The sequence below is a fragment of the Meriones unguiculatus genome, chromosome 15 (assembly GCF_030254825.1).
Source record: "Meriones unguiculatus strain TT.TT164.6M chromosome 15, Bangor_MerUng_6.1, whole genome shotgun sequence".
NCBI classification, from domain to species: Eukaryota; Metazoa; Chordata; class Mammalia; order Rodentia; family Muridae; genus Meriones; species Meriones unguiculatus.
In genome coordinates this window covers 10,867,067-10,892,650 of record NC_083362.1, presented here as the reverse complement: position 1 = coordinate 10,892,650, position 25,584 = coordinate 10,867,067, and the positions used below count along the sequence as shown (strand labels likewise).

The following is a 25,584-nucleotide window of genomic DNA, read 5'->3' as shown; positions in this document are numbered from 1 at the left end:
AAGATAGCTTTGAACTTTTCAGCCTCCTGTCAACCTTCCAAATGCTGGGAGTACAGGGTACACTTCTGTACCCATTTGTGTAATACTGGAGATAAAACCAGACTCCAACCATGCCAAGCCAGCGCTCTGCCAACTGAGCTAGATCCCATCCCTGCTGACAGTTCTGAACACGAGAGGTTTAGGCTGCTTCATTTTGTGTGGGAAACCTCCAGAAGGGTACTGTCATGATGTAGACTCTATGCTCATTTCTTAAACAAGTGCTTAACTTTGATGGTGAAGAAACCCAAAATGTGAATTGAAATGGTGATATTTTTCTATAGATCTACTAGCTCACCTATGGACACCCACCGATTTTATTTTCTTAGTGTTATTTCTGACATAGTGGTTTAGAGATCATCCAGACATGGTGTCACTTTGTTATGTAGTTCACAGTTTTGAAAACATTAATTAAACATAATCAGGCAATTGTCATTCTTAATAAAATTAACAATTTATTTGGGGGGGGGGGGAAACAGAACAGGGTTGTGCTATATTGTCCAGGCTGGCCCCTAACTCCTGGGTCCAAGTCATCCTCCTGCCTCTGCTTTCTGAGTAGCTGGAGTGACAGGTGTATAACCCTGCATTTAGCACACAATTTCTTTTTCTTTCTTTCTTTTTTCCTTTCTTTTTTTTTCTTTTAAGAATTTATTTTTGTCAGATGGTGGTGTCACATGGTTTTAATCCCAGCACTCAGGAGGGGAGGCAGAGGTAGGCAGAGATCTCTGGGAGTCTGAGGCCAGCCTGGTCTACAGAGTGAGTTCCAGGACAGCCAGGGCTACACAGAGAAACCCTGTCTCAAAAAAAAAATTATTATTTCTATTTTATGTGTATGATTGTTTTGCCTGACTGTGCCTATGACCAAAGGCGTGTGCCACCTGCATACAGTGCCAGAAGAGACCAGAGCAGCACTCTGGTCCCAAGATCTTCTGGCTTTGGAGCCACAGACAGTTGTAACAGCCACGTGAGTCTGGGAATCAAACCTGGGTCTCCTAGAAGAATAGCCAGTGCTCTTAATGGCTCCATCTCTCCAGGCCCCACAATAACTTCTTAGAAATTAGATGTTCTTTCAGAGAACCTGAATTCAGTTCCCGGTACCCATATCAAGCTGCTTGAAGTTGCCTGCAACTCTAAAGAAGGCCCACAATGCCTGCAACCGTACACACAATGACATTATATGAACTCAACAGGTTCATATAACGTTCATATATGTTTAAGAATATATATTTATATTCAGAGACGTAGCTGCATACAATAACAATTATTGACAAAAGAAGCCATGAATTTGAAGGTGAGCAGGGAGGGGTGTATTGGAGAATTTGGAGAAGGAAAGGTGAAGCGAGAAATGTTTGTTATTAAAATACAGTCTCAAAAATAACAAAAAAAAAGAAAGAAAGATAGAAAAGTGGAAGGAAGAAGGGATGAACAGATGGGAGGACAGAAAGAATAAAGCTACAAGTCATTTCAAAGGCATGACTCTAACGGGAGCACCGTGAGTGCCTGTTGATCCAAGCTCAGTCTGTCGTGAGGGTGTGCTGGGTGTGGCTCCCTGGACTTTTGGGGTACCTTACTATCCACGGGCACCCTCAGGCACTTCCAGCCTTACTGTATCGTAGTTTGTGCTCTCATTTTCACACAGGAGGGAAGTTTTACAAAGTTAGAAGTTGTTGCTTCTCTCTTTCAGTTTTTGGTTTTTTATTTTATTTTCTTTTTGGAGAAAGGCTCTTTCTACGTAGTCCTGGCTGTCCCGGAACTCTGCAGCACGGGCTGCCCTTGAGCTCACAGAGTCCACCTGATTTTACCTCCTAAACGCTGGGATTAAAAGCATGTAAGCCCCCACTCCGGGCAAGAACTTCTTTTCATCTTATTCTCCTTCACGGCCCCAGCCCCTGTGCCACATAGACGGGATAAGTGTACCTCTAAATCTTTGACGTATTTCACCTTATAAAACTTTAATTTTTTAATTTATTTACTACCTATGTATGGGTGTTTGGCCTGCATGTATGGACCACTTGCACGCCTGGCGCCCTCAGAGGCCAGAAGAGGGAGGTCAAACCCCCCGGAACTTGAGTTCTGGAAGTTGTGAGCTGCCTCGTGGGTGCTGGGAACCAAACCCAGGTCTTCTGCAAGAACGGCCAGTGCTCTGAGCAACTTAACCCATCACTCCAGCCCCCACTTTTTAGCTCAGCCACACCTTTCTTCCTAGCTGGGGTAAAAAGCACTCAGTAAGTGATGCCTGCATCTAGTCAAGCTGCAATAGCAAAGGACCCTAGACTGTGAGCCTAAGACCATGGCACTAACAGGGTCACATTCTGCCTCTAGCACAGGACCTTCCTGAAGCGTTCTCAGATGGCAGAAGGGTTACACACGCTCCGCCCCCCCCCCCCCCTGACGCCCTGCCTCATTTAGAAGGTCATTAATCCTATTCATGAGAGTCCCAAGCACATGACTTGATCATCCCTCTCTGGGTCTCTGTCTGTCTCTTTCTGTCTCTCTGTGTCGGTCTATCTCTGTCTGCCTCTCTATTTCTGTCTGTGTCTGTCTCTGTCTGTCCCTCTCTGTCTCTCCCTGTCTCTCTGTCTCTGTCTCTCCCTGTCACGGTTCCTCTGGGTAGCTTTGGCTGTCCTGGAATTCTGTAGACCAGGCTGACCTCGGCCTCAGAGATCTGCCTGTCTCTGCCTCTCAAGTGCTGGGATTAAAGGCGGGAGACACTCTGCCTGGCTCCTAATCATTTTTTCTGGCTCTTACCTCAGTGAAGAGTTTCAACATAGAATTTTGAAGGGATACAAACATTCAGATTACAGAAAGTAACTAGCAGCTATTGCTGAAAAAAAAAAAAAAAAAAGCTTCAAGGATCACCCCCTTGTGCGATGTGGCCTCCTCTGATTGGAGGATAGTTTTGGTATGGGTGTGAGCACCAAGTGGGTAGGATAGTCTAGGTGAGCCCTGACCCCTGTCCAGCTCCTAAATACAATTTCATCACGGAAGCACTTGAAATGGGTCTCCATTTATCTTTTGCCTCAAGCGATACTTTAATCTGCAGTCATCCCCAATTTATGAACTTGGCTGGTAATTCCAAAGACAAAACATTGCCAATTTCAGATGAAGCAAATCCAAGTTAGTGGGAATCAAGCCCTCTGTGGCAAGAAGCCTGGGAGAGAACCCGCTGTGTGTTCACAGCCCCTGAGAGTGGACTGCCTGAGACTTTGACAGGTACCATTTTCTTTGCCCTGCAAACAGCTCCGTGGCAGTATTTTGTCTAAGGTCCCGAACACAGAAATGTCTGATAGAACAGACAGAACACGAATACCCTTTGACAAGAAAATGACACTGTGTGTTGCCTGGCAACACCCTCAGTATTTGCCCCTGGCTCCTAGGCAACTGCCCCTCTGCAGTTCTGAGCCAGTCTGACTGGCTCAGACTGGAGCTACGAAGGGCTTCCTCTGCGTCCCAGATTCTCTGCTTCTGTCTTTCTTCTTTCCTTCTATCCTCCCTCAGTCCTTCTTTTCTCCAGAAGAAGAGTAGTAAGGAAAGATGTCAACCCCGCTTTGCAGGGAAGAGCTAAATTTTAGGTAACCAACTCTTGTTTGTTTTAATCTGTACACACCAGAAAAAAAAAAAAAAATCAAGGCAGGCAGCTATACCTAGCTTGTCTAGATCACCTGATGTGTTCTTTGCCTCTTATGCAAAGAAGGCATCTCTTCAGGGGTCAGGGGAAGTGTCCTTTGCAGTCCAATACCGCCATGCTTAAGTTATACATTTTGTGTGTCCTTTTTCTTGTAGCAAAGGATAAGATGGCTGTTTATCGAAAATTTCCCAGGAGACCCGGTCTTCATAGTCACCATGGACAGTTACAAAGTGAGGAAAAGGGAAATTGTGAACATACTTGCTTCTTTTTCCTTTGAAGTCCCAAGAGTATCCCAACTTTTTGTTTGCTTTGTAAATTTTTATTTAATTTTATTAGGGTCAGGGTTGTGAAAAGTGTTGGGTTTCAGGTGAAGGTTAAAGTTAGAATTACAGTTAGTCATAGTGCTAGGGTAAGGGTTAGGGTGTGATTTTACAGTTAGGACTAAGGTTAGAGTTAGGTTAGGTTTTAAGGGGTTTTTGTTGTTTGTTTGTTTTGTTTTTTGAGAGAGGGTTTCTCTGTGTAGTCTTGGCTATTCCGGGCCTCATTCTGTAAACCAGGTTGGCCTCAAATTCACAGAGATTCACCTGTCTCTGCCTCCCTAACCCTAAGTGTTGGAATAAAAAGTGTGAGCTCCCATAGCCAGCTATTTGTTTTTAACTCTAATAAGCTTCCATTTGAATCTATTCTTAAATTCTTTTAATAGTGAGACTGAGAACCCAGGAGGGGCCCAGTCTTCCCCGTATCAACACATTATGATTCTGCCTATTCGAAGAACCTAGATTAATCAAATGCATAGATGGAAAGGAGAATGGTTGTCCTCAGGGACTGAAGGGAAGAAGAATGAGGAGAGAGAGAAAGGGAGAGAGGGAGGAAGGAGGGGTTGAGGAGGAGAGAGGGAGATCTGTGATTAGGAATCTGTCTGCTGGCTCCATACTTGAAACAAAGCAGAGATTTGGGAGTGTGGGTAGCCAGAGTCACCTATGTTAGAGAAGGAAAGATCCATCTAACTTGAAAAGCTTATCCACTTACCAATTACTCTAACTCTGACAGCTTCTCCCTGGGATACAGTTTTGGCATTCCCAGACCGGACAACCGTTTCCAGTTTACCTGGAGCCCAGGGAAGACAGAAAATAAGCCAGCTGGTGTTGGAAGAGCAAAACCATAAATTCTTTGGGTGTGTGGGGCTATTATTTCCCCCTGATAAAAGCAAAGCAGAACAAAGACTTTGGTTCTTGATTTAGGCCTTCAACCCTCCCAGTCCATAGTGGTTTGAGGCCAGATAACAGAATAATGGAAGTCTGCAGTGGGCGAGGCTTCCTTCAAGGGCAGCTGGCAGAGTGCTTGTCTCCCCAGCACTTGAAGGAAAATGATACCAGCTCTCCTCAGACAATGCAGCCCTTGTGTGAAACAGCTGTCCTGGGGAGATGGCTCAGTGCTGTTTGACAGTGGCTGGCACGTTACAAGGATACGTCTGGGATTATCTAACAGGGAAAGAACCAACCAGATGGAACTGTCCCCCTCCCCACTAGGAATGCAGCCTCCGGCTGTGGGGGTGGGGGCAGGGGGAGCCAGGCTCAGGTTTCGTTGGCTCCAAGGATGAAGTACCGGTTTGTTGTACTCGGTAATCTATCTTTGCCTCCTGAATTGTGGACAACTTTTACGTGGAATTTTCAGGCTTTATCTGAAAGAGACAGATAAACAGCGTGTGCAGGAGGCAGGCTAATTCCACTCTGATGTCACCTGGCAACGGCATCCAGGGTGGTGGATCACACACACACACACACACACATATGCAGAAGGCTCCTGAGTTTGGACAGGGAACTCCAGGCTGGCGATCAAACCCTCAGCAAGCTCTGCCCGCTTTTAGGTTTGGTTACGGAAGCTGTACATGGTCATTATTGTGACCAGCTATCGGTGCCATCACGGGGTTTCTGTCCAGGGCTGCCTCTGCCGCATCTGTGCAGTTCATCAGCTAGGAGGTGGCAGACAAAGCTACACTCTGTGAGGCCTGCCATTCATGGGCCTGGGTGCATGGCCAAATGGGTGGCTGCAGGGGCATCCAGGCGGGGGGTGGGGGAGGGGGACAGGAGACAGAAACACAAGGAGAGAAAGCATGTAGTCTGTTTCCTAAATCCTGGCTAACCTGAAACTCCTTAATGACCATAGGAAGTGGCAGCCGTGAAAAGCAGGTTGTGTGTAAAGTGCTTTATGTTCAGCTTCTGAGATGGTTTTCCTCACTTTGCTTGGCCCACCTGGCACTGCGAGGGCATCAGAAGGCACCCTGTAGTGGTATCCTTCTTGGGGTGCTGTGTGGAGCCTGAGCAGGGCGCTAAGTCATGAAGAAGTGATATAATAAAGGCACGACACGACAGACTGAAAACAGATCCTCAGGCAGCTGGTGGGAGCCGGCCTTGTCCCACGGGCTACGGAGACTCCAAGCGGACAGGCTCAGGGAACAAAATCCCTCACTGCTTTCTCCAACAAGAACTTTCTGTGGAACAAGTGCAGGGAAAACATACAGCTATTGTAAAAAAAAACACAAGCAATTCTTTATGTCACTCTGGCTGGAACTCATCTGGAGACCAGGCTGACCTTGAACTCACAGAGATCCATCCACCTGCCTCTGTATCTCCCATTCTGGGATTAAAGATATTGGCCTCCATGCCTGGCCAACTGAGTGTCTTTAATTCAGTTCAGTTTTGACACTATCTGGGGTGTCAACTCTCACAGGTTGAAGGTCAGTTCACCAAACAAACTCTTCTTTTCCTCCCAAATCATACACACACACACACACACACACACACACTGCAGAAGACAATCTCGTAGCCCAAACCTTTTTTATATATACATAGGCTGGGGACTAGAGAGATGGTTCAGCAGTAAAGGGCATTTAATTTCCAACACCTACTTTGAGCAGCTTACAACCTTCCGGAACTCCCACTCCAGGGGATCAGACACCTTTGACCTCTGAGGGAACTTGCACCCATGTACATGCCTCCACACAAACATAAATATGCATACATTTAAAGATATATACATAAAGAGAGAGATACTGTAAATCCCAGGCACCCCTTTTCCAGGTTCAGTTCATTTGCTTTAGTGGCTCACAAAACTCAGGGAAACGTAAATTCATTACAAAGAACATTAGAAAGGACAGGCTAAGGTCTGGGCAGGGGACTATCAGTCAGTAATATTCTTGCCTCTCAAGCAAGATGACCTAAGTTCAAAGCCCTGGAACTCAACAAAAAATATCAGGCATCATGGTGCCCTTGTAACCCTACCACCAGTAAGGTGGAAGCAAGAGGACCCGCGGAGCTTGCTGGCTGGCCATCTAGCCTGACTGGTTGAACTCTTGGCCAATGAGAGACCCTGTGTCAAAATCCAAGTTGGATAACATCCCCAAGATGACCCTAGAGGTAGACCTCTGGACTCCACAGCAAGACCTGAACACACACACACACACACACACACACACACACACACACTCACACACACACTTTTTTTAATTTAAAATTTTTGCTTAATATGTATGAGTGTTTGCCTGCATGCTTGTTTGTTTTGTTTGAGACAGGGCCTTACTATTTAGCTCTGGCTGGCCTGAAGTTCTCTATGTAGACCAGGTTAGCCTCAGACTCACAGAGATCTGCCTGCCTCTGCCCTCTTGTTACTGGATTACATTTGTGCACAACCGTGCCCCCGCTCAGAGACTTTTTTTTTTGTTGTTTATTTTGTTTTTCCAGACAGGGTTTCTCTGTGTATCCCTGGCTGTCCTGTAACTCGCTATGTAAACTGGGATGGCCTCGAACTTGAGATCTTCATACCTATGCCTTCTGAGTACTGGGATCAAAGGTGTGTGCCACCACCACTCCCAACCCTCTACCATGTGGCCAGAGAATTTCTTTATGGCCAACTCTGAGAGGGAAGAAGATTTGAGTTTCTATGACTTTCCTTGGGAAAGAAAAATTCTATTTTTAGCAGGCTGCTTTAGAAGAGGAGTTGTAAAAACTCATAGTTTTGTATATACATATATATATTGACATACTACATATGTGTATATATATACACACACATATGTAGTATGTCAATATATATGTATACACACACACACATGTATCACAAAATAGGAACTGATTTCATTTAGTTCGATTTTTCTTCTCTTTGGGGGTTTCTGTTTGTTTTTAATTTTAAGTTTATTTATTGGGATGGAGGCAGGTATGTCCCACAGGGTGTACATGGAGGTCCAAGGAAAACTGTCTGGAGTTGATTCTGTCCTTCTTCCAGGTGGACTCTAGGAATCTCACTGAGGTGGTCAGGTTGGGTGCTAAGCAGCTGACCCTCTGAACTTCTCCCCGGCCCTGCTTGTTTTATTTTCTTAGACAAGGTCTCACTTTGTAGCCCCCACTGGCTTGGGACACAGGGCGATGCTCTTGCCTCAGCCTTCCCAGTGCTCAGGTTACCAGGGAGCTGCCACACCTTGGCTTCATTCAGCTTGTAAAGATGCCTTCTTTATTTGTGTAGGCGATACGTGATGTTAACAGGCTTGTGGCTGATGAATGTTGAGCCAGGCTCTAACTACCTTTAATCCCAGCACTCAGGAGGCAGATCTGATCTGCTGGGGAGTTCAAGATCAGCCTGGGTTACATAGAGTGAGTTCCAGGACAGCCAGGGCTACACAGAGAAAAAATCTGTCTCAAAGAAACAAAGAAATCCTAGCACCTCGTGGGGTTGTTTGAACTGGGGAAATCATGAAACTCAAGTTGATTTTTGTGACCCCTCTGAAACTCATGATGTTCGCCAGGCTGCTCTCTGATTCTTGGGCCCAAGCGACCCTTCTGCCTCAGCACAGAGTGACTGGAATGACACGCACATAGCATCCCATTCAGCCTAAGCCCACTTTAAGAACCCGAAGTGGGCTGGGGGCGTCAACTCAGGCAGCTCTCATTAATCACTAGGTCATGCTTCAGCAGCAGGTACGCCAGGCATGGTGGCACTGGCCTACGCTAAGAAGAGGCAGGAGTTCAAGGTCCTTCACGCCCCTGCTCTTAGTGTGGACATTTGGTTCTTTACATGTTAGCAGCCGCAGTTTTGACTCCTGACCAAAGGAAAGCATGGGCTGGAGAGATGGCTCAGCAGTTAGGAGCACTGGCTGCTCTTCCAGAGAACACAGGTTCATCTTCCAGCACCCACCTTGTGGCTGACAGTTATCCAGAACTCCAGCTCCAGGAGACCGACACTTTTCCACCCTCTGTGGGTACTGCATGCACATGGTACACAGTCACACATGTAGCACACATCCATACACATAAAATAAAATAATGAATTTTTTTTAATGGCAGTTACAGGTGGATACAGCTCTTGCCTAGCTATTCAAGGCTGTGACTTCAGTTCCCAGCACCACCACAAATACCAGTAATAGTAAATTTTAAAAACAGACGGTAATTCTAGGACTACAGCACCAGGCAGTAAGAGAAAAGACAGGACTGTGTAACAGAGACACCCCGTATATGAGACGTGGCCTCTTCGTCAAGGTTTGATGAAATTGCCACAAAGATGCATCCTTCAATGCGCAGATAATCTCAGCCTGAAGTCATGCAGATACAAACTGACAACAAATCCATGTGGCTTTAAAACAGGGAAGGACTCAGTTTAGTCCCCACACTCCTCTCCTCCTTCATCCCAAAGGTCTACAGAATGAAAAGAGCGGGGTGGCCAAGGAGAAGCCCAGACTTGAGCACAGAGAGCCTACGATGTCCAGTGGCATCGGTAACGGGCATTAATTCCACGATGCTTTGGGATTCTGACTTCCACCTTTCCTGAGCTGGTCATGCTCTCTCTAGCTGGAGTGAAGCAGCCACCTGCTCCCGGCGGCTTGCCAGTCGGGAAGGGGTGGGGATGGGCATGTAGTTCAGTTGGTAGCATGCTTGCTTGGTGTGCACAAAGCACTGTGTAACCCAGGCACAGTGGCATAGGCCTCACTCACAGCACCAGGGAGATGCAGGCAGGAGAGTCAGGAGGCCAAGGTTACCTGTGTAACAAGTTCTGTATGTATGTTCTTCTTAGTGTCTGAGGCCCGACGTAGAGGCGTGGTGGCTGTGGAACTGGGCACAGCCGGGAACAAGCCAGCCATCGTGGCTTTAACCCTAGCACTTGAGACATAGGAGGCAGAGAGGCAGGTGGATCTCTAAGAGTTTGAAGCCAGCCTGGTCTATATAGTGAGTTTCAGGCCAGCCAAGCCTATATAGTGAGACTCTGACTCAAAAATAAAAATTATTTTTTTAAAAAAAGAAAAAAAATAAACTACTACTCTGACTTTTGAGATGTGGAGAATGAATTCTCTTGGCGTATGGAAGGGGGCAAAGAGTTACTGTGCGTAGGAGTTGAACACACTCATCTGTTGTGTATGTGTGTTTCTGTTTGTGTTTTAGAGGCTCAGGACTGAGTTCAGAGCTTCACACATGCAGAGCTACACCTTCAGCCCTGAATTTTTGATTTTTGACTCAGCAAAAAGGCCAGGCATATTCCCAAGGGAACTGGTCTTTGTTTTGGCTTGCTGGCACCAGCATACTGAAACCCCTCATAGCAATCACAGATCCCCTGGCAGGGTTGACGGGGGATTCTTCTCACCCCTGTGTCTTTTACACCATCTCTATGCTCCCAAAATAAAAACCACATCCCACACAGGCGAGTGGGAAAAGAGCAGATTTGTTCTTTTCTAAATGTCTCGGTCTTTAATTCAATATAGCCAGGGGATTTCAAAGCATAGTTGGCATAGAACTCGTCCTCTGCTTCTCATTATGACACATGATCTTTAAAGAAAACGTGGGGCTCGTGATTTACTCTAACCATGTCCGTGGCGTTAGCCCCCGACCCTCCACTTTCCTGACAGCTGAAACGACAGTGTGCTCAGCCGCCGCCGTGCCTACTTCGCTCTCATCTTCAGATCCCCACAGTGGTGCCTTCCACCCCATCCTGCAGTCCAGAATCACTGTTGAGAAGGTGACTGTTTCTGATTAGCTCTGCCCTTTTCTGTCTTGAGACAAGGTCTCACTGTGCAGCTTGGCTTCATCCTACCTCAGACTCCGAAGAACAAGCTACCTCTCCTGGTTCTAGAACTGGAATGTTACTGAATGGAAGGAAGGAAGGAAGGAAGGAAGGAAGGAAGGAAGGAAGGAAGGAAATAGCCTGCAACAGATGTGTGACTCAGAGGACACTATGTTAAGTGAAATAAGCCAGTCACAGAAAGATAGGTACGAATGCTTCTACTTACATGAAGAGCCTAAAGTAGGGAAATTCAAAAACGGGTGCAGTGAAACACAACTGGAATACCAGACACTGTGGAGGCTGAGGTAGGACGAACTGGCTGATTTCAGGAGATTGAGACCAACCTGGGCTGTGCAGTAAGACCCTGGTTGTAAATAAATCAATAATAAAATAAAATATGGCAAATTCATAGAGTGGGTCAAAAAGCAGAATGGAAGGAGAGATGCTATCTCAATAAAATAAAGCAAGGAGCTGGGTATGGTGGCACATGCCTTTAATCTGAGTACTCTGAAGGCAGAGGCAGGTAGATCTCTCCGAGTTCAAGGCCAACCTTGTCTACATAGTGAGATTCGGGACACCAGGATTACATAAAGAGATCCTGTCTCCAAAAACAAACCAAAAGAAGAAGGGGGAGGAGGAAGAAGGAAAAAAAAAAACAAAGGAAGGAAAGAAGGAAGGAAGACACACAAACACAGAGGGAAAGAAAGAAAGAAAGAAAGAAAGAAAGAAAGAAAGAAAGAAAGAAAGAAAGAAAGAAAGAGAGGTGGCTCAGTGGTTAAGCGCATTTGCTGCTTGCACAGGACCCAGGCTGCATTCCTAATACCACATCAGGAAGTTCACAATCCCTCAAAACTGTAGCTACAAGGGATCTGATATCCCATTCTGGCCTCCACAGGGACTTGCACACGCATGATGCTCAAATATACATTTAGGTACACACACACACATACACATGAACAAAATCAGTTTTAAAAATGGAAGAAGAAAGGAAGGTGGGGAGGGAGGAAGTAACGCAGAGCTGCTTTCTCTCAAGCAGAGGCAGACCCAGTTCCGTTAAAAGTTGAGAGCAAAGGCAGGGGCCCACCACCACACGGATGCTGGAGGTGGTATGCCAGCCACAGTTTGAGCCAAAGTTGTCACAACTGGTCTGTAGTTCTCTGCCCCGCCCCACATGGTTCTGGGAGTAGCCAATCCCCAAGAGCCAGGCAGAGCTTAGACATGCAAGTCATTTTAGGACGTGTGCTTTCTGAAAAGGACTTTCCTGGCCTTATGCAGCTAATCTAGGCTTCTTCTCTCCGTTGGCATCTTGGATAGCGTCGATAGTGGAGCACGTGGCTTGGAAAACTCTTGCAGGCAGGGAGTTTAGAAAGAGAAGGCCAACATCTTTCCTTAGATTTGTTTTTATTATTTTATTTATTTGTATTTATTATTATTGTATCAGTGTGTGGGTGTGTACATGTGAAGTCAAGTACCCAAAGAGCTTGATCCTTCTGGGGCTGGAGCTACAGCCGGTGGGGAGCCACCAGACATGGGTGCTGGAAATGAGCCGTGAGGACTGTTAACTGCTGAGCAGGCCCTTAGGCACATCTTAACCAGAAGGAACTTCATTCACCATCAGGGGCCGCCACCACCGGCCTCTTCCGCTGAGAGAGAGACCAGCAAGGGGAAAGGAAATGAGGGAAAAGGTCCACAGGCTTCCCCCAACTGGTGGTCGGCGAGGCTTCAGAGACTGCACTTGCTTCCATGAGAATAGCTGCACAGCAAAACAAGGCTTTCTGAGTGTTTGAGGGTCACAGCAAAAACTGTCAACCTCATCCGTTAGCTTTCTGTGGCTGTGACAAAATGCCCTTACTGAGGAAAACAGCTCCGTAAAGGAGAAGGTTGCTGCTCAGAGCCCTCGGTGGCAAGGCATATCACGGTTGAGGGGATTGACTTTACGGAAGCTGGGAAGCCAGAGGGAGAAAATGGCTGCAGAACCATGTCTCCTTCTTGAATTCGGCCTAACACCAAGGCCCAGCTTCGCACGTGTCTGACACCTTACGGGCTTATGAAGCCTTTCAGCACACGGGCCCGGAGGACACGCAACATGTACATGACAGCACACAAGGCTGCCGGAAAAGGAGGCCAGCTACCCGGGACCCAGGAGCAAGCAGGCTTCAAATGCCCCATTCTGACATTTAGAGGGAATCTGCTGCTTCAGCCATGTCTCAACTCTGTTAGTGGGATGGGTCAAATCCAGTGTTCTTTCCGGCCCTTTTGTTTGTTTGTTTATGAAATTATGGGGCTGCAGAGATGGCTCAGTGGTTAAGACGGCTCGCCGCTCTTCCAGAGGACCCAGGTTCAATTCCCAGCACCCACATGGCAGCTCATATCTGTCTGCAACTCCAGTTCCATGGCTCCTGATAACCTTCGCACAGACGCACACGCAGGCCAATGAACATAGAAACATCAGTGAATGTAATAAAATAAAATAAATTGGGTATATTGAAAAAGGGTCTCACTGTGTAGCCCTGGCTATCCTGGAACTTAACATGTAGACCAGGCTGGCCTCAAACTCACCAGCTTCTGTAAAGGCTGGGATTAAATGCATGACCACCATTCCCAGCCCTTTGAGTGCGTTTAAAAAGGCTCTTAGTTTTCACCTCTCCAGGACCAGAGGGCACCTCGGTGACATCAATAATAAGCTAGAAGAGCCTCTCTCTGTTTTATTGTTCTAATACTTTCCTCAGGGGAGGAAAAGGAATGAGTCCAGAGGGAAGAACCCACAGTAGAGCATAGAACTGTGGGGATAAAAAAAAAAAAAGGGTGGGGGTGGGGGTGGGGGTGGGGAGAGAAAATCGGTTCCTTTGGCAAGAACATAGATAATAGATACTTGCTTTGTTTGAATGGAAAATTATCAAGTCCTTGAAAATATTTTAATGTGTTTCCAAATTTAAAAAATAGTGGCAAAAAAAATCATTAAATAATAAAAAGAGGGGGCCAGTGAGCTGGCTCAGCAGTTCAAGGAGCATGCTACCAAGCCTAGTGACCTGAACTCGGTCCTCAGGGCCCACAGGACTCTCACCACGGAGAGAGATCAGACTCCCGCAGATTGTTCTCTGAACACCACACACCACGCACTGTGGTATGTGTGCTCATGCATAAACACACACACACACAGTAAGTGACATACATAGATATAATGAGGTAGATAAAATCATTAAATAAAAAACATTACGAAATCAAGGCTATCGAGACAAACTGTTTAAGCCAAAGTCAGCTTCCACATGGTAGCTGAAACTCCGGAGCGCTGAGGTTGTTGCTCAGTCTTCTTTGGAGAGAGAGGAAGACTCTCCATGTTGTCTCACTCGCAGAAGGGGTCTGCTTTCCCCTGCTTCTGCCTTGTGCTTTCTGCCAGGGTGCAGAGCCCAGGAGGGCAGAGACTTTGTCTTTCTGACCGCCGCCGTATTCCTGTCTACGCTGACGCCTGCCCTGCTGTACCCTCACTAATACAGGCTGCCAGGGTGAATGAAGGAATCCGGAGCCCGCATGGCCTGTCCCTGCTCTGCAACCAGACTCCACCAGTCCTGAGGGCTCCTCTGACCTCTCTGGCCTTGGCTTTGCTTCAAGGCTAATCGCCACCTTACTCCAGGACAATAGTGAATCCCAGAGTGGCCTTGGGACGAGGTCTGTGTGTAGGCCTGCCCCCAACTCTCTAGCACTTATATCATTTCTCTCTACATTATGAGTTGCAGATCACCTTGGGCTACAGGAGCCCTCTTAGGGTATGTGTGGGGGAAGACTGGGGGAGGGCTCTCTCTAATCCTCTTCCGTTGGTCTGACATAGTGCAGATATTCAGAAGTGGCTGAGATCTCTTAGCTCAAAGTTTTGACTCATCCACTGTCAAAACTTGTCCAGGAGGCCTGAACTCTGAACTCTAGTCTCACCCTATCCACTTTACCTTGAGGTACCAGGAAGGGGAGAGCAAGCGGGGCATGGTGGTTCAGGCTTCTAACCCCAGCAACACTGGAGACAGGCAAACAGATCTCTGCGAGTACAAGGGCAGCCTGGTCTTACTAATTAATTAATTTCTAGAGAGAGGAGATGTCACTCAGCTAATATTCTAGTCAAAGAAGAAAACAGCCATGGTCTGAGAGGATTTTAAAAGCAGACTGGAGCAGCCAGGCATGGTGGCACTCGCCTTTAATCCCAGTACTCGGGGAGGCAGAGGGATTGCTGTGAGTTCGAAGCCAGCCTGGTCTACAGAGTGAGTCCTGGACAGACAAGGCTACAGAGAGAAACCCTGTCTCGAAACACCAAAAAAAAAAACCCCAAACCCCAAACAAATAAAATAAAATAAAAACTGACTGGAAAAAATAAAAAGCTTCTAGCTACATAAAGGCTTGGAGCTGCAAGTCAGGGAACAGTGTGGCTTGACAGAGGCTGCAAATGTGTGTCCCTGAGCAGTCTGGCATGATGGGGACATGTGAATTTAGAAATACTCTGACTTATAGGTGTGAATGCTGAGGAATTTGCGCAGAACCCAGTTAGAATTCGTATCACGAACCCTCTGCGGCACTGTGAATCCAGTACAGCAAATTCCTAGAAAGCCCTGGGCAATGCACATCACTTCTTTTGTTTTCTCCTGACTTTGGAGGTTGTGTGGTTGAAAAAAAAAAAAAACACAAGGAACATTGAGGCCAGCAGTGAGATTGCGTGAATCCCATACCGTCTCTTCCAGGCAGAGTTCTCAGCCTAGTCAAACCACAGCGGTTCTGGGTTCTCTCTAATCTTCAGTTGTGGGAGGTTTCTGTCCCCTCAGGTACAGGAGGGTGAAGCCTAGGCATGACAGAGTTCAGGGGGAGTAGCTGCAAGAGCTGTGGGTTCCGGGAGAGCCCTGGGGACACTCAGCCCTGGGCCTCTGCTGACACAGTCAGAGTCCGTTTCCTGAGGCCAGAAGTCACTTTCTTGCAGAGGCGAAGGCTCCACGCCAAACCAATGCTCCTAGGACAGGCAGCTGCAAAGTGGAACTCTGGCTCAGCCCCCGTGTTCCCCCGGCAACAGGCTGCACCCCATCAGTCCCTAGCAAATCCACTTGTCAGCAAACACCAGTGGCTGAACTCTGGGAATTACCCTGGGTTATGGGCTGGACAGGGTGAGTGCCAGGAGATTCCTCGGGCACAGCTAGCATTGCTTTTCTTGTCCGTGAATACGGGTTAGAAAATCAAGCCAGCAAATCAGGATCACTGACTCCTTAAAGCTGAAACTGCACTGGGAAACGCGCATGACATTTGTGTGAAAGGACGGCTGTCCGTCTCTCCCTGTGATACGGCACAGTGCTGTGACAGAAAACTCCAGTTCTCCCAAGACATGAGCGCGATGAATGCGTGTTTTTCCAGGTTTACTTTATGCTTGCAAATCCGGCAGCCTGGGGTTTCACGGACCAACAGAGCGTCCATGCAGTGGGCGTGGGTACGCGACATGTGCTGTTTTCCCAAACCCTGACGGCCTAACCTTCTCTTCGCTTTACTTACCAGAGTAAGTCTCAACAAGGAGGCACCGTGTAACTGCCTATGTCTGCTCTTTTCAGTTCTAGGGAAAATCCGAACCGCGGTGGGCAGTGCCCAGCTTCTCATGGCGCAGAAATTCTACCAGTTCAGAGAACTGTGTGAAGAGAACGTGGTAGGTACCATCTTGTCCTCAAGACTGGCCCAACCGAAGCAAAACTCAGCTTGAACTGAGTTCAGTCAAGACTCACTGGAGTCTTTCACAGAGGAATCTGGCCTCCCACTTTTCTTTAAATAGATTAATTAATTAAAAATAAAAACACTTTATTCTACACTTAAATAATCTTAGGGCAGAATCAAGTTAACACCCCATTTCTTGATTTGCAGTCTTGAAAACTTTCCATGTTCCATGGTTTTCTTATTCTTATTAAAACATGGAGCAAACTGATATTTCCTAAATACTGTTACAGGGGTGATGACTTTGGCTCATGGGTCTCTTTCTAAAATATTCATCACTAACTGTGTCTCCTGACCAGAGTTTTGTTTTAACTCAAGGGCCAGAGGTCGAGGGAATCACAAACTGTAGATTAGAAAGACCGAGACAAGCAATGTCCCATCTACCTCAGACAGACAAAAACAAAGCTAAGGCACCGCTTCAGACAGCAGCAGTAGCAACAAGAAAGTCTGCAAAGTTGGCAGTGAAACGGACATCAAGAGCCTCTCTGAGGAGTCTTTAAAAAGGCCTGTATCCTCTACAAACACAACTTTTCAATGCTCAGTGGTTGGCCAGGCTGACTCTAAGACAAAGGGAACCACAAGCATCTCTCATCCCCAAGATGATCTGGTTTGGGCTCAGAAAGACTGGTACATCGACTCACACTCTCATGTGGCTGCTGGATACAGATGGCTGGTGCCCACACCCTCTTCGTTTCCTCCTTTAGGGGCAAGGCCAGGTGGCCCATGACACAGAGTGAAGCAAATCTAAAGCTTAGGCTGCTGAACCATCAGTAGAACATGCCCAAACCAAAAAAAAAAAAATATATATATATATATATATATATATATATATATATATATATATCCAAAATCAGAAATGCTCTAAAATCTGAAACTTTAGGGACATTGAGGCACAGATGCCGTATACATCTGACCTCATGTAACTTGTAACAGACAAAATACAGGGACTCTTTAAAACTATGTAGTTACCTTCAGATGTGTGTATAAGTTGTATGTGACATATATAGAATTTCACATTAAGACGTGTAGTCTGTCTCCAAGACATCTCACGGTGCATGGGCAAACATTCTCAAACCTTAAGAAGTCTGGTATCTCAACATCTGCTCCCAACGGGTTCAGAGAAGAGATGATCTGGATTATTTCTTTCATTGGTGCTAAAACAATACAGCAGTAAAACCTGTGACCCAGAAAATGTCACTGAAATCTAAAAAGTGAATTGCTTAGTTTTCCATTATGGACAAGGTTAATTATATTGTGAAATCATAAATTATTAGGAAGTGCTAATTAGGAAGTCAAAGCTGCCATCTATTCTGAATGTCGAGGGGTCTCTTTGCTTGTTTGCTTTATCCCCTTTGGTCTTGGGTTGTTTTTGCTGCGCAGCCTCGAACTTGAGACGCTCCTGTGACAGCCTCCTTGCTAACAGACTGCTGGTGTCTGGCACCATTCCCCCTGAGGGGCTCTTGTTACAGTTGCTGCCTACAATGTCAGAACATTAGGAAGAACCCCTTTTGTTCATTCAAGTATTGCTAGATCTTTTTGTTTTGTTGTATTTACTTTATTTTGGTTTGTTTTGGCTTGGTGCTAAAGATTGAACCCGAGGCCTTGAGTATGTACCACTAAGCCACACTCATTCTCATCCCTAGAACAGACTTTAATATTGAACCAAGCACTTAACAACTCTAGAATGTATCTACTCTAGAATGTAACTATGAGTAGCTTCAGAATGCTACAGAGAAGTACAAACAAGGTCAGTCATCCTGGACCAACCTTGGGTATAAATGTTGTTTCCAGCCTTTAAACAATTAGACCATCATCAGCCTTTACACTTTCTGAAATTCTGATGGTACCATTTTTCTTAGGGAGAACTTTAAATGTACAAGCTGCCCCAGTTAGCATAAGACATGAGTTGTTTGTAATGCTAAGGAGTATCTGGCCAGATGGACACGTGGGAGAAAGGGCACTCTGGCTGCATGTGGTGCCTTCAGCAGCTTTTGCAGTCAGCGGTGGGTGATGACAGTGACACCAGATTACAGGGACAAAGACGGCAGCTCTTGAGCCAGACATGATAACATGCACTTGCAATCTCAGCACTCAGGAGACCCAGGCCTAGGCCAGCGTAAGTTACACAGCAGGCTCTCAAGCCCACAAACTAACAAAAGTCAGTTCCTGGGTTGACCAGCTGGCTCTCGTGGGTAAAGGTACTTGCTTCTCAAGCCTGATGACATGAGTTAAATTCCTGGAACACCCACAAAGGTGGAAGGAGAGAAAAAACTCCATAAAGTTGTCCTCTGACCTCTACATGCATGTTGTGGTATACACACACACACACACACACACCATAATAATTTTTTGTTTGTTTGAAGTTTTCTTCAAGACATGATTTCTTTGTATAACCCTGGCTGTCCTGGAACTTGCTCTGTAGGCCCGGCTGGTCTCAAACTCACAGAGATCCACCTGCCTCAACTTCCCAAGTGCTGGGATTAAAGGCATGAGCCGCTATGCCCAGCTGATAATAATAAGTTTTATCTAATTCTTTTAAAAGTCAGCTCTTTTTTCTTTTTTTAAGATTTACTTATTATATATACAGTGTTCTGCCTGCATGTGTGCCTGTACTCCAGAAGAGGGCACCAAATCTCATTACAGATGGTTGTGAGCCACCATGTGGTTGCTGGGAATTGAACTCAAGAACTCTGGAAGAGAAGCCACTGCTCTTAACCTCTGAGCCATCTCTCCAACCCCTAAAAGTCAGCTCTTAAACATGGAAAGATTTATTATTCTAAAAAGGAAAGTATTACCAAAACACATATGTATGTGCAAAGATAATGTTTTTCTGACATTTGCTATATTTAAAACCAGCTAATTCCCAATGTGTCACATGATAAAATTGTTCTATTTTATATATACTAGTAATATCTCAGTTACTGAATATGGTAATTTCAGGGACTAGGTATGTGTCTCTGTGGCTAATCATTTGCTTCAAATATTCAAACCCCGGTTCAGTCTCCAGCATCAAAGAAACATCACCACACAAGTGTTTTGAAAATACCTTATTTCTTGTCAATTCTGCACGCTAGTGTTTCACTCAACATTGGTGTTAAAACTAATTATATTCTGGAATTTTCATCTGTTCTCTGAATAAACTGTATGGCATGAACTTGTAAGTGAATAGATGGCATTTTCACTTAAATACAGTGTCTTTTGTTAACTCTTTATTAATTACACTTTATTCACTTTGTATCCCTCTCCCCCGTGGTTCCCTCCCTCCTCCTGTCCGAATACAGTGTTTTTAAATACATCCGGTAAAAGATAACACATTCAGGGATTTTTCAAATGTTTAGACTCTCCCCACTTATCAGACTGAAACAACCGTTCATTTGTAAGGTCAGAGGAATTTTGCAACCTTGACATTTGAAAATCATGGGCTGGGATGGGAGCATGTATAAAATTGTAGCTTCACTTTTATCTCTTATCAAAAAGGCAAAAGGAACTCAGCTTCCTTAGTCTCTTTGAAATGTCTGAAAATGCCTTTTTGGCCGTTTGTTGCCGTGTTGCCTCTAAAGCACCAATATTTTTCTCTCTTTTTACACAGAATCCCAATGCTCATCCAAGACCCACTTCCCAGGATTTGGCGGGGTTTTGGGACATGCTGCAGTTGTCCATAGAAAATATTAGTATGAAATTTGATGAACTTCATCAGTTAAAGGCCAATAATTGGAAACAGATGGATCCTCTTGACAAGAAGGTAGAACAATGTAGATTTTGTATGCTTCATTTAAAAACCTGCACAAACACTGGACAGTCTAAGTAGGCTGCTGTGCTCAGTCCTGCTGTTTACAATGTGAAATGGAGCTGCCATCATATTCATTCCGTTGTACCGGCAATGTTTACATACTAATCATTTGGGATAGCATCTGTAATATGTCTCAGGCATATTTTTGAAGAAAACCTTGTCTTTGTGAATTGGAAAGTGGGAATGTGGCTTTTCTTTATCTTTTTCTTTTCCTTCTTTCTTTCTTTTCTTTTCTTTCTTTCTTTCCTTTCTTTCTTTTTTTTTTTCTTAATTAAACTTTAAGTTAAATCACCTTAGACACTGGAAGGAGCTGCCTTCAGTTTCGATTTCTAAACTAAAATAAATGATCTCTTCAGTGCATGGTTCCATAGAGCAAGAGTTCAAATTCCTTATGCCCTCAGGATGTGTTTATGAGAGAAAAAAATAGGAAATCCTAAGACGTAACTGACTGACAATCATCTCATAAATACAGTGATAAAGAAGTCACCGATGTTCAAGTCTAAAATGCTCACTTTGAGGCTTATAGTCATTGGAAACATTGAGGTTTTTTTCTTTTCTGACTTATACTTTTGATTGATTGCCTGGGGGGATGTTGTCCCCTGGATCCTCATTCAACAAGTTTAGAAATAAAGACTTAAATTCTTTTAATTCATCAATAATAATATCACATTTGATCACTGCAGTTCTGCTAGGCTTCTGCAAGTATCTACTGTCTGCCTTCTCAGGCTGATTGGTCCTGTCTGACTCTTCCAATGAGTTTTGTTCCTCTATGACCCGAGGTCAGATAGTTCCAAGAGATACCTCTGGAAATGAGGGATGGCTATTCCCTTGGAGCAGGGAGAGCTCTGCCCTTCCAGGTCTCCTGACCCACACAGAGCTAACAGCAACCCATCATTTCTAAGTGTACAGGGTCAGTGGGCATCAGGTACAAACCCAGTCCCCAGGGACTGTCTATAGGAGGACAATGCTGTCGCCACTATCACCATCTCCAGTTCTATGACCATCCAACTGGGGAAACGGGGGGGAGGGTTAGAAGCAAGTTTGAAAGTACTGTTGGTATGTGTGTGATGTCTCCTTTGAGAAGCCAAACATTGTGCTTCATCTAGTTTTCTTTATGTCTGAAATCATCTGCTGGCAAGGCTTTTAAACTGGTCTTAAAAGTATACACAAGTGTATACACACTGGAATTTTAGTACTGCTCCATCTAATTTCTCCTTCTGATTCTTTAATATTATTGTTAAAAAATAATAATAAAGTGTGCAAAGAAAGAAAAATGACTAAAAAGTTTCCACTATTCATACTGTTAAAAAGAAATCTACCAGTCACCCCACAATGAAGATTTTAAAATGTCCCGAAGAAGTGGCGCAAAGAAATTGTTCCAAGTGACGTATTGGTAGGTGCCCTAGTGATAAATTATCAGCTTAATTTTTAAGTTTTTTTTTAATGCATTTTACCTATGACCAGAGCTTTTCATCATCTTACGAACATGACAGGAAAGAAAAATAATGAAGAGACTGAGGTGTTTGGGAGACTGTTTGCGCTCTGTCTTCTCCCTCTTTGTCCTTTCAGAGAAACACAGGCTCCACTTTAAACAGCCATGGTTGTGTTAATTCTTCACTCCGCACTGCGCCCTGGGAAGGAAGGAGGAGCTGCTGTGCTAAGCATCAGTGTTAAGTCGGAGACGCAATGCCCGTGTCATATTTGGTTTCATAAGGATGCGGGGTCTTCTATTTAAAACGGGGATGTGGGGACCTTTTCAAAGCCCGAAAGGTCAACACCTCCCTCCTAACAGCATCCTTCGTTCTTTCCCGCTGTGTAGGTACCACTTGGGCGGGGAAGAGTGGCTGTGTTAGAATAGGAAAGATCTGAGACCGGTTCAGAGGCTGCCGATAAGAGGGACGGCCTTTTCCAATGCCTGTGTTCCGCTCTGATAACACGGTTTCTGTTGGGATTGCCTTCTGAGCCACTGCAGGTGTGCTGAAACCGCCAGGGACGGATGGTCTGGGAAGATCCTCCCTAGAGTAGGAAATACCAGTCTCCCCTCCTGACCTGTGAAACCTCTGCCCCACCCAGCTACCCGCTCACCCCGTGTACTCCAGTGTGGTGTTCAGAGGGTGCACCTCACCACGGCACCCTCGAAGCTGAGAAGCACAATCTTACAGCCGCACCTGGCTACTTAGCAGTGGGTGGAATGGGAGGTTGGGTGGGCCCAGGGGGAGAGTGGGGAAGCTTTCAGCCTTTAAACCAAGCTCCCACCTGACTGAGAGTCCTAAATGAGTCTGTAGCTGCCGAGCTCTCCTGGCACTGTGAGGGGCAGGGAGCCTTTTGAGGGGTGCATTTTAAATGCCCACATCCTGCCATGGAAAGACCTTGTCCTTCTGCGATCCAGCTTTACCCTCGGCCTTAAGCGTAAGAGATTATGTGTTGTTTTGGTTTTGGTTTTTTTCCGGCAACTTTTGAATACCCAAACCAGAGCAATGAAGAGAATTCATTTATACAGTGTGCAGATCAGAACTAACCATCCTTAGGTTTTGAGGGAAGAAAAAGAGCAAGCAGAAGTGTGAGTGTGTGTGTTTCGAACTACTGACCTATCCCAGTCTTTCCCAAGCTTGTCCTGAGAAGCTGTGTAATGTCCTGAACCTTCTGCTTTGATCAGGAGCGAAGGGCCCCTCCTCCAGTGCCAAAGAAGCCGGCGAAGGGCCCCGCGCCGCTGATCCGGGAGCGCTCGCTGGAGAGCTCGCAGCGCCAGGAGGCCCGCAAGCGCCTGATGGCCGCCAAGCGCGCCGCGTCGGTCCGCCAGAACTCGGCCACCGAGAGCGCCGAGAGCATCGAGATCTACATCCCCGAGGCGCAGACCCGGCTCTGAGCGCCGCCGCCGCCCGGCCCGCCTCCCCGCCCCTCCGTCTCTCAGCTCCGTGGCCGTCCTGGCGCAGCCGTCCCCCAGACCGCCCCGCTCCCCGGACCACTCGGCCCGTCTTCTCCACCGAGCTTCGCGCCCCCTGTCCCGAGGCCTCGCGCGCACATCCAAACCCTTTCTTTTCTGGGCCAAGCAAACCCACTTGTGTAGAGACGACACCTGTAGGTCCCTCGCCCTCCTCAGTTCTCTCAAGCTAGCGCGTCCCTAGAACTCAGCAATATAAAACCGTAGGGTAATTCAGAAACCCAGTATCACACGGGGTGATCCTTGGGGACTTACCGTCTTCCACGTGAAAGAAACGAGGGCTCCGACTCCCCTTTATTTGCCCCAAACGGTTATCTTTTACGAGCGGAGAGCGCTTTATTTCTAATCTCAGAAATCACACCATCTCACGGGGATCAGTGGTGACTAAGAGAGAGGGGACCGAGCTGGCCTGGGGTTGGGGGCCTGGGTGTGTAGGAGGGAAGGGCGAAGCGCGCAGGTACCCCGCATCTGCGCCCTCGCGGCTGCACAAACTGCCTCGCTGGTACTTCATCAATCACAGCTTCAAACGTTTCAATCAGCAGAAGATTGTAAATCCGATCTTTCAGGGAAATTAACCTATTCTGAAAGGCAATAAAATGAAGAAAGCTGAGGGAAAGGAAACACCGGTGGCTTAAGATCCTACATAAGGAATCTATTTATTATTTATCCTATTAAGAAAATTTAGGCCTGAAATGTCTTATCAACTTTTTCTTGTATTCTCTGTATTATAATGTCACAGCAGTGGTTTTTAAACGGGAGGGGGAACAAGGACCTGGTTCTGTTACCTTAGTGTCCATCAGGGTAGGCCCACTTAGAATTTCCCACAGGTAGGAAGGCTTCTACTTCTGAGAGACGGCAAGGCCATTTCCAGAGGAGAGTTCGGGTTCTCCTGCCACCCCTTTGAATGCCACACACCCATCGAGCCTAGCCCAACACTTCACACTTGAGGGGCGCTTTCTCCTTCGGTCCTCCTCTCACTCCAGTACAGGGTTCGCGTGTTCCCCAGCACAGGGTTTTTTTTGCTCCATGTCAAATGAATAAAATAAAAGGTTTTCTACCCCAGTTGACATGCTGCCTCGTTCCAAAGAGCTGTCGTTATGATCCTGGAGTTCCAGATAGTGAGAGAAGTCATTGGATATGCCGGGGTCAAGAGCTAAGAGGAGGGGGAAAAGTCGTCATTGAAACCGCTGATAGGAATCCAAGCTTTTGGTTGGATACAGGCTTTCTGCTGGCTTGCAGTTGAGTCGTGGTTGATGGACTGTTCACTGGCATCCTGCTGAAGTCTTAAACGCCCTTACTTGTAGCAGTTTAAACATTCTGAACGTGGCGATCTGAAAGGATCAGCCTTTTAATATGTCAAGCTTGCAACCTAAATAATTAGAAATTTGCCATAGAAAAATGAAAGACTTAAAAGAAAAAAAAATGCTTGCACCAGAAATGCTTTTAAAAAATAACTCTCATAGCCAGGTGCTAATTTAATTTTCTTTACAAAATTAAGAGAAGCGAAGGGTTCTGGCAACCAGTATTTTCAGACATATTCTAAAACCTCTAGAGAATTTGCTACCTCTCAGAGCCATTGATGCTTTGAGTTACCTTTATCAACAGGGCACAAATGTTTACTGCTGTGGTTTACAAGAAAAGGGCTATAACTTATTCAAAACAACAACAACTTTTAACTAGGGCAGACAAAGGCAGCGCTTTGTCCAACTGGAGCAGAGATTTTTGAGCTTTAGGAATTTGCTAGTTTCAGAAAAAAAAAAAAAGACGCTTTTACTTTACAGAGGAGCAGCAATGAAAGAGCACATGACATAGGCAGGAGTAACGCCAACCGACCGTCACCTTGGTAGCCCGTGATCACATTCATCCGAGACTTGGAATTCCCAGGAAGCAGCATCCATTCTAGACCCGCTCTGACCCACTTTCACCACTACAGCTCCCTGCCCTGAGGTAGGAGTGAGATCAGTTTCTAACGTGACTCCAGATCCTTCTACAGTGTTTTCTTTGGGAACTGATTTAGCCCAGGCTGTTTTAAAGAGAGAAGAGAGAGGCCTATTTATCTTGTCTACATGAATGGCATTTGTATATTCATAAGCTATTTTTGGTAAGAATTTTAAATCTTTTAGCTGAACGCCTGAAGGGCATCACAGCCTTTGCCTTCCTGGAAATCACAGTTCAACTGTACAAACACTTTATAAAAAAAAAAAAAAAACAGAAAAGCTAATTATTGATCTTAGGACACAACCCCACACAATACAGCGTGTTATCTACTGGAACCCAGAAACTGAATCCGTGAGCATAACCTTTGTTGCATTATTCTTTTTGATGTAATTTGTAGAGATGTTATTTAGTTCATAATGAACAGTGTATGTACCCTGAAAATTACTTATTTTGTTTAACTTTGGTATAAAGGTGTTTGGGCATTTT

General features: G+C 45.8%; 1 protein-coding gene across 24 annotated transcripts in view; it reads left to right on the top strand.

Annotated features, from left to right (window-relative positions):
* The window catches only part of Dlgap1 (DLG associated protein 1), a 784,196-nt gene extending 758,820 nt beyond the window's left edge, over positions 1–25,376 (top strand). For 21 of the 24 annotated variants that reach the window (XM_060368165.1, XM_060368163.1, XM_060368160.1 and 18 more), the window contains 3 exons: positions 16,276–16,367; positions 20,019–20,171; positions 22,876–25,376. In XM_060368165.1, coding sequence (XP_060224148.1) covers positions 16,276–16,367; positions 20,019–20,171; positions 22,876–23,085 — 455 coding nt within the window. In that variant the 3' untranslated portion in view covers positions 23,086–25,376. The other 3 variants (XM_060368177.1, XM_060368178.1, XM_060368174.1) reach the window with 2 other exon arrangements.
* Positions 25,377–25,584: the final 208 nt, after the last annotated feature.